The sequence below is a fragment of the Ambystoma mexicanum genome, chromosome 11 (assembly GCF_040938575.1).
Source record: "Ambystoma mexicanum isolate Mex_15411 chromosome 11, UKY_AmexF1_1, whole genome shotgun sequence".
Classification (NCBI taxonomy): domain Eukaryota; kingdom Metazoa; phylum Chordata; class Amphibia; order Caudata; family Ambystomatidae; genus Ambystoma; species Ambystoma mexicanum.
The window spans coordinates 1364070329-1364084704 of record NC_090934.1 but is presented as its reverse complement, the minus strand read 5'-3'; the positions used below and the strand labels follow the sequence as shown (position 1 = coordinate 1364084704).

Sequence of the window (14376 nt, the reverse complement as noted above, 5' to 3'; positions counted from 1 at the left end):
CTTCTCTCCAAGCCCACAGTATGGGGATTTGGGGATTCAGTATATATAGCCTTGTGAGAAGGGCTGTGTTAGCTTTGATTATCTCCAAACGTCTCCTTTTTTTTTTTTTTTATGCTTCCGTAACGTCTCACTGTAGACTTTCCCTTAATCAAACAAGTAAGTAAAGGTGAATCTGCTTCTGGCGCTCACGATCGTAAATTCGTTAGGACACGTAACGAAAAATACGATCGCGAGCGCCAGAAAACAGATTAAGGCACCTGGAAAGGCAGGAATGCCCTCTGGTGACCGCAGTCATGCGAAGCTAGATCCGCTGCTTCCTCGGCCTGCTGATCTCAACGCGGGTCAGGGAAGCAGGCGGACAGAGCAGACGAGGGCTCGCGAAGGCAGGTCCTCGTCTCTGTGGCTAATGCGGCTCGAGAAAGCCGAAAAAATATATATACTGTTGCCGTGCTGTGTTCTCGGACGCCAGCAGGAAGTAGCTGGCGTTGGATGAAGAAGTCCTGAGCTGACGACGCGTAGTGCGTTGGTAAAATAAATTAACCCTTTAAGGGAAAATGATACGGCGCACAGCGGACTTAGCATTAATTAAGACATCCAACTTAAATAATCATGTAATAACATACATGCAATACATATTGATGATCAATAGAACAGATTGAATATGATGTACTTATCTCTTGCTATGAACAGCAAAGAAAGAGGAAGTGCATCATATTCAAGACTGTATGTGGGGACTTGTTACCTCGTTGGTGGATGCTGGTCACATGTTTGCTGACCTTGGACTGGACTTTCCCTCAGGCCTCTGGGAAATGTAGTTTGTTTACAGGGTTTATAAACCACCTTTTGTCATTTCACTGTTAAATTTATGTTCATATTTTCTGTTTATGTGAAAATATCTTGCTGCTGAGCACTTTATTTAAATATATAAATGAAGAAAGGGACGCGTAATGGGAGCCTCCGGTCTTGACATAGAATTGCTGTAGTCCTCTTCTACCTCCATGCCCGACCACTTCAACATCTCTGCATTTGGCTGGATACCAAAGCCATGCTTTCTCCTTGTGCGAGACCCGCTGAGTCTTCTAGCGTTCACAGTGCGACACCACCTTCCTGGGTTAACAAGTTCTTTGAGCTCCTAACAGTCACCATTGTAGTACCCCATGCAGTGTTGCCAAGGAAAGTCTTTGTTTCTCTGCATCAAAGGCCGCTTAGCTTCCTAGCGTTGCTAAACCAACATGGCTTGGTGTCTCTCAGCGTCTTCAGTCCACCAGCCGACGCTGCTACGAACCACACTGCTTTGTTAGAACCCCTTGGTGCCACTCCCAGACTCTACCTCGGCTTAGCACTAAAAGCGCTCCCTGAGAAACCTGCTAAACTCTGTTAAGTAAAGGTATTTCAACTGGCTCTGTACACATGGTCCCTCTTAAAGAACGCAAGTGGCTTTTAAGCCCCCTTCTTTACTTTTTGAAAGACCCATTTAGTAACTTAAATTTTGCTGCTGAAATCGAATCTTTACCTGAGGAACCTTGTCTACCAATTCCAAGGGCCTCTGTTTATTTAAAGTCTACTTTTTTTGTGTTTTTCTTTACAGTGGTAAGCCAGTAGTGTTTGTTAGTTGTGTGCCTTTTTATTAGTTTAAAGTTTATATTTTTTTTAATACAACCTTAGATGATCATTTTTTGTATTTTGTTACCCCCATACTGTTCTTTGTTTCCAAATGAGTAGAGCCTGCACTAACCTTAACTGCAAAGGAGTTTTCTCGACTGGCTGTGCCTGCTTCACCTTCGATTGGGATAACTGCTGTTTTAGTGGTAGTGTGGGGTTGAGTAGGTGCTTCAGCCACTACTCATGCCTGTACTCCTGCAGAGCAGTAGCCTTTGCGTCACACGTACTTGAGTATTAACTTCAAAATCAAAGGGCATCCAAGATACTTGGGTACCAGCTCTCATTGTTTGTACACTGGGGTATCCCTAGTAGGTGTCCAGGATCCTGTGGGATTCACTCTTCTCAGAATCAATGATGAGTTGGACCGGCTACTGATTGCTTGTGCTGGATACTAGCCATGATGGTGCTCACTGGCAGGTATAAGATCCAATTTTGGCCTGCCCAAGCGTAAGGATAGGAATTGGCTTTAGAATCATATATGTACCTTTCAAAGGCAATTGAGTAACAAACTTAAGTCAGTAATTTTGCAACTGCTGGAATTAACGCTAAAGCATTAATAAGGTGAAAAGGCAATGACAGCACTTTGTGTTCAGATTTTCCTGTGGTGGCTCTGGTGGCAGAGTATCTTTGAGCGGGACGAACTGCTGTAGAGCCACTCCTGGTGTTGATGTTCTTACAAGCAGAACTACTGCTGTGTATAGTGCAGGTGTCTGGTTCGTTGAAAGCACCTCGCTAGTGCAGGTGATCTCCAGTAGAGGCAGTTCTGTTAGTAGACAAAGTCAAAGTAAGAACACAGGTCCTCTAGATATATTGAGCAAAGGGAGTGGAGAGCATCAATCATCTGAATGTCTGTGTTGTATTAATTCAAGCTTTACTAGCGGGGAGATGAGGGATGGGGCATAGAAGCCAGACTTACATTTTACTTCATTTAAGCATTTTTTCAAATATGGATCTAGGCTAATTCCGGACACCATTTACAAAACAAACTGGTTATGGCAACTGTAACCAGTCTCCCAGAGATCCTCCTTTTTGTGTAGAAAAAATTTGCCCATTGGACACAGGTAACACCAATGGGTTATAGAAGGCTGAATCCAATCCAACAAAAGCTTCCACCAACGTGTAGAGCCCACTGCGTCAGCTGGGTGAAAGAATGTGCACAGGAAAAATTGCACCATAATACTGATGTACTTGGGGTCCCATAGAGCCCAGTCTGTATTCATGTCCTAGATGCGGTCTAATAAAGAAAAGTTGGTGAGGGGAATTGGCACCAGAATGTGAAGGTGGTGGGTGGAGTATGAAGCAAATGGGGGAATGCGTCTCTTGGTGGGCTGGCAAGGGCCAGGATGTGTGAGCCTATGGGCTGGTATGGTGTGGAAATGAAGGGGCCAGTGACCACTAAAGATTGTTGGGTTGCCTGTCTCTAGGCTATGAATCGCATGATACTTAAGAGGAATGAGATGGTTATTATGAATCCATGAATACGATTCTTTTAGGGAAATGCATGCTTTTAATAGATATGTATATTGCCATAACATCACCCTATTACCATTTCATTGAAAGAAAATCAACAACTTTTATTTAACAGACATTTCTGAAATTCAGTCTCTGGCATCCGATCATTCCAACCGATCACATGACCGGCCCCGCCGCAGTCGTTCACGATCTCCTGACCAGAGATCCGAGCCTTCAGACCATTCCAGACATTCTTCACAGCAGCCCAGCAGTGGCAGGTGATTGTTAACAGCGTTTTCTTTACTAGCGGTTCAATTGTATAACAATATCCATCATTCCAAATACAGAGTATCTTGTTCTCTATAAGGATTTAAATGGTGAAGGAGACAGTTATTCATAAATTAATTCATTTTAATTAAAATAATTAATTTATGGCTTGTGCTGGTCAGACTACTGTTTTTATAAAAATGTGCCTAGGTCCACCCATATGTTTAATTTTTCTCACTTAATTCCATACAGTTGCTAATTGCTTGCATGCAGTTAAAAAATATATTGTGCAATACATGAGCTGCTGAAAACCACCACAAGCCCCAAATTGTTATCCATATACAAAGAGAGCAGAGGTTTACAAAATCATATTCTAGAAATAAGTTGTTTAGCATAAGGAGTATATAGTTCCATGTGTTTATTACAAAATGTTTTGATGTTCTTTGCATTGATGTTTTCACATCACTTTCTAGTTTGTATTTTGGGAGTGGAGGTTGCGAGCCAGGTTTTCTATTACTATGATGGATCTTTTATTTAAAGGTTTTATCTTTTTATGGGGAGACTCCAGGTCATCTGCTTCGATCTCCTAGTTTTTTTTGCACCTCGCCACTTTCTTTATCCATAGCGAGTCGAACCTTTTGACTCCCTGTACCTCTCGTTCCCCTGTTCCCATGCCAAGGATACAAGATGGATGTCCTTTGCTTCTAAAGGAGGTAGACTGAACATGGAGGCCATAGAGTTTGCCCCTCCAGAAGCAGTACCTAGATGTTGCTTCTTGAATTTTTATACTGCCGCAATCTAACCAGGTGGGCCTGCGAACTATCCTAGGCCTATTGAATTTCAACGTGTAGCTTCCCACTAAGAAATTAAAGATGATTCTCTACACAGATATTGGCAGTGTTACGGCAAGGAGACAGGATCTGTGTAGTAGATCTGCTTATCTGCACATCGCGATATGGCCGGAACAGTCTTTTTCTCTTTTCTGTGAGGAAGCAGCATTTTCAGTACAAGGTCCTCCCCTTCGGCTTGAACTCTGCCTTTCGAGTTTTTGTAAAGATGGCTGCATTCGATGGGCACCAACCTCTCCAGAAGGTACATGTTCAATCTTACCTGGACAATTGGCTCACAAGGGCATCATGTCAGCAGAAGGCCAGAGAACACCTATAGTGTCTGCTCAACACCTCTTAAATTTGGGTTGGTCTGTGAACCTAACAGAATCATTCCTGACTCCTTCACAGGGTCTGATTTTCATCAGCTTTTGCTTTAATACTCTACAACCTTGAGACTTTACTACATCAGATTGCGTCCTGCTCCTGAATGAATTTACAGCAGTTTGGTGCTTCAAGAGACTTGGGTCTCATGGCGTCCTGTATTTCAGCATTCTTCTGGCTTACCCCAAAATGAGAAGTCTGCTGTTTGAGGTCTTCCTGGTCTCGGCTTCAGGCCACAGACCAAATCCCTCCCAGTTCTGGAGGGATTCTGACCAGCTCTAACTTGGTTGATATATCCAGCGAATCTGCTGGTGGGATTCCATTTCCATATCCCAGCCATCCGGTTACTATCCTGAACCATTAAGCTCTCCGTAGGTGGTGCGCTATATTAGGAAACCTACAGGTATTCATTTTTTAGCTGCTTCAAAAGAGCAATTGCATCAAACATTCTCGAGCTCTGTGCCATTTTCTTCGCCCACTGGGCTCTATTGCCCAATACCAAGTCATGTTCTACATGACAAAGCAGGGAGGAACCCAGGTCTAAACCATTGACGAGATTGGTGGTAGAGATATGGGAATGGGCAGTGAAGCACAGCATTTTTCATCGGACTGTATTCCTCCTGCGTCAGGCGAATTAGGAAGCAGATTGCCTGAGTCGTTTAGCTTCCCTCGGCCCTGAGTGGGTGCTGAATCGGTAGGTGATCCAATTTGGAGACTGGGATTTCCCCAGGTACCCATCTGTGACGTACCAGAACAAGAAGTGCAATCAATTTGCCTATCGGACAGTAGGGGTCTAGGCTCCCTTTGTAATACCCTGGATATACAGTGGGAAGGGATGTTCGCGTATGCATTTATCCCTCTTCTCCTGGTGCCCTGAGCCCTGCTAAGGATTCAAAGGGCAAGAGACTGCTTCTTAATCTTGGTTACCCCATGTTGGCCAGGAAGGTTTTGGTTCTGCGATCTAATGTGATGGCTCTCGATCCAACTACATAATCCCAATTCCTGGTGACATCCTTCCCTGCAGGTCCTTGGTAACCCGGTTCCTAAGCAACTAGTGCTGCCATCTGAGGCTAGCTGAACACCATATGTGACTAATCCAAGAGGCTAGGAAAACTTCCAATAGGACCCAGTATAAAAGCAAGTGTGTACGGTTCTGTTACAGGTGTCTTGTAAATAATAAGAATTCTCTTTCGTGCAACATTGTTGATGTGCCATCATTGCCCTCTGATTTCTATTTTTCTTGCCTTCAAATAGATTTCAGAGCATACCTCTGCCATTGAGGCTTACTTCAACTCTGAGTCCTCTTCTTTCTCCTTTTGATGTCCTTATTCATTTGTACCCTTCAAAAAGGCTCCTTGCTTTGTGTTCTCTGTGTGGGATTAGCAGCAATCTCTGCTACAAACCTTTTCACTGTATGGCAGGATTAGACATCAGTCTTGTGTTGTGGAAAAACTGTGTTCTTGTTTGCACTTACATCTTCTAGTAGAATAAGCAGGCTCAAGGCATTATCTGCTGGAGAGTTTGTTTCTTTGGTTCTCTAGGACTCGCCTGTCCTTCATTCCTTATGTTAATTAAGAGTTTGATTTTAACCAGGAACTATCCTTACTGGTCTTCTTCCCTAATCTGTCCTCCAACCCGCAAGAGGATTTCATTGCCTTTCTGTCCAGATAGTGCTAAAGTTCTACCTGGACAGGACTAAAGATTTCATATCCTTAAAGGCTAATTACCTTTTGGTAATCATAGTAAAGGCAGTGCGGCATTAAAAGCCTTAGTAGCCAGATGTATTACTTCTTGAATCACGAAGAGCTACTCTGAGCAAAAGCTTTCCCTTCCCCAGAGCGATTGCATTCCAGTTTCATGGGATGTTCTAGCTAAGGCCACTACATAGGCTACCCCTTCAGCATTTTGTAAGAACTACTGCCTAGAGTACACTTCTAGTACAGATGCACTATTTGGCCAGTCGGTCGTCTAGCACCTCTTTATTTGGTTTAATGTGAGGGCCACACTCCCCAGATTTCCCAATCCTTGATAAAGTCACACAAGTATGTAGGAAACTGAACAGGGTTTAGGAGTAAGTCAGTTACTTGGTGCAGAGTTTACTGCACTCCTAGTCAATTGTGATCTTTCCTTCATATGCCTGCCCACTTCCCCTCTGAAACTTAACAATTGTGCAGCTACGCACGGAGGTCTGAAGCCGTGGGTGGGGCTGTAGCTGTGCATGCACCTGGCTTTGCATAAAACAGGACAATCAATTTTGCGCCCCTCAAAAATGCACCAGTCCATCCTGCAAGGACGGAATGTTCCCAAAGTGTGGAGGGAAAAGGGTTTGTGAACTAGAAGTACTGTAGTCACTCCAGTGAGTAACTTTTTATTTTCAGTATTCAAGACCCTGCATTTGCTTTTTGCTCCCTACTTCTGACCATTCTGTATCTCGATCAGTATTAACTCAGCTGAAAGCACCCATCCCTCAGTAGCGTGCCCCACAGAGTTCTGAACTTGGAGCCTACTGTTTACCCTTTACCTCGATGTCAGCAAATGGGAGAGGACATGAGTAGTTTATCCAACCTCCAAACCTGAAGACTCCTCCCACATCTGGAATTGACTTTCTGCCATCTTCTAAGCCTGAAATCCTCTATTTTCCAGTTCATCAACTTCCACCACTCTCACACCACATTGCATACATTATCTAAGAAGTGCAACCTCTAGATGCTTTTTGACAGCAATCTTAAACTTCAAAAGTTTGTCACACCCTGTAACTGCTGCCAGGCTGAAATTGCTAAACATAGGGAAATTCCATTCTCTTCTTACCGATCACTGAACTCGCTTCTCTCAACACTTGTACTCGGTCATCTTGACTTTTGTTCTGGCCTCCTTTTGGGCGTCCTTTACTTATTTTCCCCTTTAGCAACTCTTAATCTTTCAAACCTGTTCCATGTCAGTTTTGCTGTCCCGAGGGCCTTCTGAGAGGTTGCCCTTCAGCTACATCTCATTTTGAATGTGCTTCATTTAGTAGTTCATAGGACTGCTTGTGCCCTTTTGATCCCTTCAGCACATTTTCATAGTTTTTGGAGTAGGATGGCAGCAACTATTTAATTTACATTTCGTTCTATCTTTCAGTAACACTTTTATCTTGTTGGTCATAATGTGTCCCTTTATGGTGGCAAACTCACTGCCAATTCATTTTAAGTCCTATATTATTGTTGTGGTTTCTTTGTTTGGCCCTTGACTGATGATTCATAGCTGTGGATTGGTGGGTAGGGCTAACACCCTGTCCCCTTTCGCTTACAGCTAGTGCAAGCCCAGGCAATTTGATTATTTCTATTGTGATTGTTACCCATAAGAAAGTGGAGGAGATGGGTCGAATGAGCAACCTGAAGCTGCTGGACTGGCTGTAACTCCTTTCTGCCTGACTGAGCAATCCTTCCCCTCTGTGCTGTGCGATCTTGTTTCAAGCTCATTCTTGCCTTCCACAATGCATTCTCTGCAGGAACAACCATGCCCGCAGCCTGTGTTGCCATCATACCCCTGGGATGGCAGTCTTCACTTGATATTAGGTGGGAGCCCTTGCTGCCAAGACTGGATCCTGAGAGGCATGTTGCTGCCCTCCCAAACTTGCTGCTTCATTGTGGGAACCTCTTGACGCCCACCCTTGAACGGCTCCACAGTTCCTGCTGCCTGTATGTAGATATTGGTCTCCCCGTGAGCTGCCCCTCACCTGCCATAACTGGTCACCTCCATTTGGTGCCTCAGTGCCTGTTAGGAAAGATTTCTCTTTGAGGCAACTTTACCTGCATATTCTATGGACCCCCAAACCTTTTACTTTTGTTTTTGAACCTGACTTATTACAGGGAAGTGAAGCCTTTAACTTAATGCCCCATGACTTTTGCTCTTTTTGTCATGGGGAAACTGATCAGCCTTTCACACCATCAGTAATGCGCAACTTTTTCCCGTTTTGTCTTTTTACCTTCTTGGTAACTTTTTAACAGTGCACAGAGCATCATGCAATGCAGTGGAGATAAGTTTTGTCTCACCCTAGTCTTTTACACTTGGTTGTTTTGGGTACTTTTATATGTGCCTAAAGACAAGCTGGTGGTAGCAGATAGCTTTTTACCATTTTTGCCTTCTTTTTAGTTTGCACATTTGCATTTACCTTGTATGGCTACTAAGATTTTTTGCTTGTCCTACTCGTACGTCCCGTCCCCTTTCCTCCATCCTTGTGGGCGTCCCTCAACATGTGGACGGTATTGGAACCTTTGGCAATGAAAAATTGAGCTTTCCCTTTCAATTTAGTATAGCGTGAGGTCGTGGGAACGCCCTGCTCTCTGGCGCCTTGCACCAGTCCCCTTTTTCCGCATGTACTGTTGGACCTGGTAGCCAGCGCTGAGACTTTTTTTGCTTTCCTTTTGCTCATAGTTTGTTTTTTCAATCTTATTTAAGTTCCCTTTGGTGCCTCGCCTCCCCGGCACATGTCTGCCGCATGAGGATTCACAAGATGTGCCTCATGCGACTGTTTGTTCCCGGCCTCGGACCCCCATGCACTCTTGTCTTGAGTGTTTAGGGCCAAATCACTGCTGGGACGCATGTTCGGCTGGCAGTGCTCTTTGTCACAGGACATTGAAGAATTGGTTGTTGCAGTGGAGGAAGATCTTCAAAACTTCTTCTCCGCCCCACCTTAAGGAATTTGTCTCCAGGACCTTGCATCTAGACAAGGTAGGCCCTCTGTTAAGCACGGCTCCGGAGCACAGCAACTCCTTCTCCTGGGTTCCCACGGATCGGGGTTCATTGGATTCAGGTTCTGGCAGGCCCAAGGCCTCTAAGGCTACCGGCTCCCAAGTCGAAGGGCCCTGGGGCTCTTCCGGGCGCTCCAGGGACAGACCTGAAGCCATCCCAGCTACCGGCTCCCAATCTGAGGGGCTCAGCGGCCCTACCAGGCTGTCTTCGAAAGGGCCATCAAGTTTGTCCTCTTTTACTCCCCCAGAGGGTAAGGGATTGTCGATTGCCATATCCAGGGGTCTGTCCTCAGCTAGATCAGCACTACTACCAGCACAGGTGGGCATCCAGCCTACCGGAGCTCGCTCCGAGGTCGTGAGTCTGGGCGTTACGACTACTGGCTGAGGGCTCTGCTTCGGGGTGCAAGACCCACGCTGTATCCTCTCGAGTCTGAGGCCTCTCTAGTCTCATGTCCTCCATGCCCTCTTGCCCAGGGCATGGTACAAGCCTCCGAAATGGTAGAGCAGCACGTGGCAGAGCCTGCCAGGCAGGCACCCATCTTGGATCCAGCTCGGGGCCTGCCAGTGCTTTTGCCCATCAAACAGGCTTTGCAGGATGATCCCAGTCCCTTCCCTCTGGAAGTGGCAGCGGATCCTATGGTGCAGGTTTTTGGTCCCCTCAGGGATACATCTATCCATCACATCCGTACGACTACACGCATCGGGCGCCTCAGTGCTTTGAGCAGGAGCGGAGGCCCAGCGCCTCAGAGGGCTGGGCCCCTAGGAACCTGATGGCTTGCAAGGACTGCTTCTTCGAACGTGTCCTCTTCCTCGTGCGTTCCCCTCAGAAGGGACTCTTGAAGGGCATTGTGAAGGTCATCCCACAGGAAGTGCCGTTCTGGCCCACTCAGGCTGCTCCTCCCGTTCCTCCTGCACACCTGGTTCTGGTTCCTCCACCAGTTGAGGCACTACCACTTGTACTAACCCCTCCACCTCCTCCTGTACCACCAACGCCTCCCCCTCAAAAACCATTGGACCTGTCTGCGACTCTGGGCCCTGATTCCCCTGGTCTGTGAAAAAGGTGGGACGGGACAATGACGCCCAGGACGATGAGCCCTCAGAATCAGTTTAGGCCTTTCTACAACACCTTCAGGGCCTTGCAGAGTTCTTGGGGTTCCTAGTCCAGAGGAAGCCCCCCTGGAGTCAGGTGTGCTAGCAGAGGTCTTGGGAGGGGGGGCGGGGATGGCTGAAACACCACGATCCGCATCCCCCTCCAGGAGGCTGTCCTGCAGGTGGCGCAAAACTTCTGTTGGACAGCAAGTTTAGGCAGACTGTTGGGGGCGGGGGGGGTAATCCTCCTTGCCTGCCACCCGTAGCCCCATTCATCTGTGGTGGCTGATGCCTTGTTGTAGTCTAAACCATTGTCTTTGTCGTCTTCCTCCATGGGAGCCACCTCCAGTTGCCACTCTAAGGAGGACCAAGTCCTCGGGTCTTTGGGAAAGCGCTGTTATTCCGTCTCTGGACTGCATCTGCTGCAAGCCAACGCAGGTGCCTTCTTGGCTGTGGCTAACCAGAAGCTGTGGCAGGAGCTCTGGGAATTTCTGCCCGACCTCCCTTTGGACAAGCGAGCCTCGTTCAAGGTCGGTCTGGCAGATCATTGCGCACGATCTCATGGAGTCTCCGATCTCCCACATTGACACAGCCTGCAGAGGGTTGTGCCTTGGGGTCGAGATGAGAAGGATGGCGTGGATGCATGCCACAGTTTTCATCTGATGTGCAGGAGCGGATCCTGGATCTGCATTTTGAGGGCATTGACCTTTTTCATTCATCTATTGATGCTTAGTTGACGAAGAAGATGACCTCCACTCAACCCACCAGGCCCTTGGCCATCCTGACAAACTAGGTCAGAAATCCTTACCTCAGTCCCAGGGCAGGACAGAGTTCAAGCCCCCACGCTTTCTCTGGTTTCAAGGAGTTGCGGCATCGTGGTACACGGAGGCCTGACAGGTCGCCCAGCGACAACACCAGGAAGCAGCAGAAGAGATCATGCAGATTTTTCTGCTCCTCCTCGGCACCCGCTTCTGACGCCAAGATGCAGTGACGTCAAGGTCGGGGAACACAGCTGGCCTGTCGGGGGGGGGGGGGGGGGGGGGGCTGTTTGGCTCTGTTCCATGACACCTGAAAGCACCTTTCCAGCAACCTGTGGCTCCTATCCATAGTCTCCACATGCTTCCGTTTTCCTCTACATTTGCCTCTATCATCCTCTTGTAATACAAAGGCAAGTTCAGCGCAGTCAAAAGTTAAGCACTCCTCAGTTGCGAGAGTAGCAATCTAAAAGGGGTGGGGGATCCTTTTAATCGTTATAGAGTCAAGCCTAAAATAAAAGTAATTCACACATAAAAGAAATGCAGGGGCACAGGTAAGTATAACCAAACTTGGGGGTAGGCTGAAACACGGTAAATCAGCCTTACAGCATGCTTTTGCAAAAAACGTGTTCGCTTTTTTTATTAATCTGCAATGAAGCCACAATGGCTGGTAACACATTGCAGATCCCACAATCCCATGCTGGTATGGTAAGAAGCAAATAGTTATTTACTCCTACGTCCTGCCCCCTTTCCTCCATACTTATGGGACATTCCTCCGTCCTGTGGGACGGGACCGGAGCACTTTGTAAAAGCATCAACAAAAAAAGGTTTGCAAACATTTTAGTCCTTCCTCTCTTGCTACGTGGGGTACAGCACAAGGCCTTAGACCCGCCCATCTTAGCTCTGCCCCGTGCATCGGAGTAGAATCCGAGGCCCCTCCAATGGGGGCTGCGTGTAGACCTAGTTCTACTGAATCGTGGGGTACCGGAGTTTGCGCTGGGCTTGGTAAGACCGAACGTATGTTCGAGGCCCGCTGTAAGGAGGTTTCTACCGGACTCAGGTCTGAGGTCCCTCGAACATAGGCTAAGGTTACCAACAGTTCTGAGAGGCCTGAGAAGGATTTTCTCACTGGTCCCGCTCTTGTGGCGACACCAGAACTGTTGAGGGGACAAGGGATGAGCTTTTGAATCGAAGTTCCTCCTTTACCGGCAGTGCCGAGGTCGTTCCTGTGAAGGCTAGTTTGGCTATTGGTATGTCACAGAAAAATTCCAGGCCGCATAGTTCCGGCTCGGCCGTGGTTCCTTGTGTAAAGGCTAAAATGAAGACCCCTGATCCATCGGTGGGGACCCCTGCTTCACTTCCACACGTGCCGCAATTCCCCTCAGGGGATTGCAAAATGGCAGCCGTTCCCGCCACAACCGCGGTGGCCATTTTGGGCACTTCCCCTACAACTATGCCATCGGCCTCAGGTGTAGGGATTGGTTCTGTGGGCGAACATAAGGTTCCTTGTGCGCATCCTTTCTGTCCAGTTTATGACTGGAACGCTCGGATGCCCCTTCCGCACAAAATCTCGCTGCCTGTGGGTTCGGCACCCTTGATTTATGTGGACACCTTGGGGGATGGACCTGTTTGGCAACCTTCCCCTCTGCGTCTCTGGAATTATTCTCCTCAGGAGAGGCCTCCTCCGGCAGCTCCAAAGCCTTCTCCGGCGGGCGCCTTTTTCGGCAAGTTTCAGAGGTTCATGCATACCGAACCCATGAGGGAGTATTTCAAGAGTCTTTTTAGGGAGATATGCCCACCTGCGCCTCCGGCTCCACCCGCACCTCCGGTGGTTCCGCCGGCGCCGCCTTTGCCTGCGGTGCCTCCCGCTACTCTTCCGCCCTTGTCCCCGGTACACAAGGCGGTGCCCGACGTAGTTCAGCAATATCCTGACCTGTCGGATGATGTGCAGGGCGATCAGGACAGCGAAGACCATCCCCGCTCTATTCGAGCTTTCCACGACCGGGTGCTGGACAGGTTTATTGGATGTTCCAGCGCCCGAGGCACCCGCTCCGCAGGAGGGTGTGCTTTTGGGGGCGTTCACCTTGTCTCCTTTGGAGTGTACTGGCCTGTCCTTGCAGAAGGATGTTTTGGCCGAGGTCCGTAGAGTCTGGGAGAAGCCACACTCTGGACTTTTCATCAATAAGAAAATTGACGTGCGCTACAGGCTGCATTCTTTGGAAGAGGTGGCCCTAGCATCTTGTCCGCCACCCTCCACGGTGGTGGCTGCGGCCACTTTACAGTCCAGGCCTGCAGCATCCTCTTCTACGACAGCTACTCAGGTTCTGGGGAAAGAGGACAAGCACCTCGACTCCCTTGAGAGGAAGATTTTTGCTAACTCGGCCCTGCAGCTCCAGCAGGCCAATGCAGAACTGGTGTTAGCGGGGGCGAATATGAAAATGTGGAAAGATCTGTCGGAGTTAGAGGAATTAATTCCGGTCGAGAAGCTGGGGTACTTTAAGGCGGGATTATCCGATGCCAGGGTCTTGGCATAGGATCTGTTGGAGGCCGCGGCTCATCATGTCGACACTTCGGCTCGGGGCCTTATGCTGGGAGTGGATACCTCTCGAAAGGCGTGGTTGCATCCCACCAAGTTCTCAAAGCAGGTGCAGGACAAGGTGTTGGACCTGGCGTTTGATGGTAAGGAGCTTTTCCATTCCACAATGGATGTGGAGCTGACCAAAACGAAGGACAGCACCCAGACAGCTAAGTCCTTGTCCGTCCTGGTTAAAACTCCTTTTAGAACCCAGACACTGTTGTCGCAAAGCCGGCCCTCTGGCTTCAGAGGAATTCTAGATCGGAAATACTGCATAGCGGATACCCCTTCGGGTAATAACCACCGGAGGCAGCAACGGACTCGGTTTTTCGCCCTCTCCTCAGCCTCCTCCTCAGGTTCAGGTGGTAACACCACTGAAAAGCCTTCCAAATGAGGGTTCTCCGCGCTCACACGAGACCCCGGTGGGAGGACGCCTTGCGTCTCATTGAGAGCATGGCAGACCATCACTGAGGACCGGTGGGTCTTGTCAGTCGTTGGGGCGGGCTTCTGCTTACCCTTACCCCCTACCCCACCCTTCAACCCTCCTTTCCAGCAGTCGGTGTCATCCTCCCTAAAAGCCGAAGTTCAGAAACTGCTGGACCTCAGAGCTGTGGAACCCGTTCCCCTTGGGGAAC

General features: G+C 48.2%; 1 protein-coding gene across 8 annotated transcripts in view; it reads left to right on the top strand.

Annotated features, from left to right (window-relative positions):
• Positions 1-14376, top strand: part of TJP1 (tight junction protein 1) — a 2827266-nt gene that overhangs the window by 1814345 nt on the left and 998545 nt on the right. For all 8 annotated transcript variants that reach the window (XM_069624936.1, XM_069624933.1, XM_069624931.1 and 5 more), the window contains one exon: positions 3248-3392. In XM_069624936.1, coding sequence (XP_069481037.1) covers positions 3248-3392 — 145 coding nt within the window. The remainder of the gene's footprint in view (positions 1-3247; positions 3393-14376) is intronic.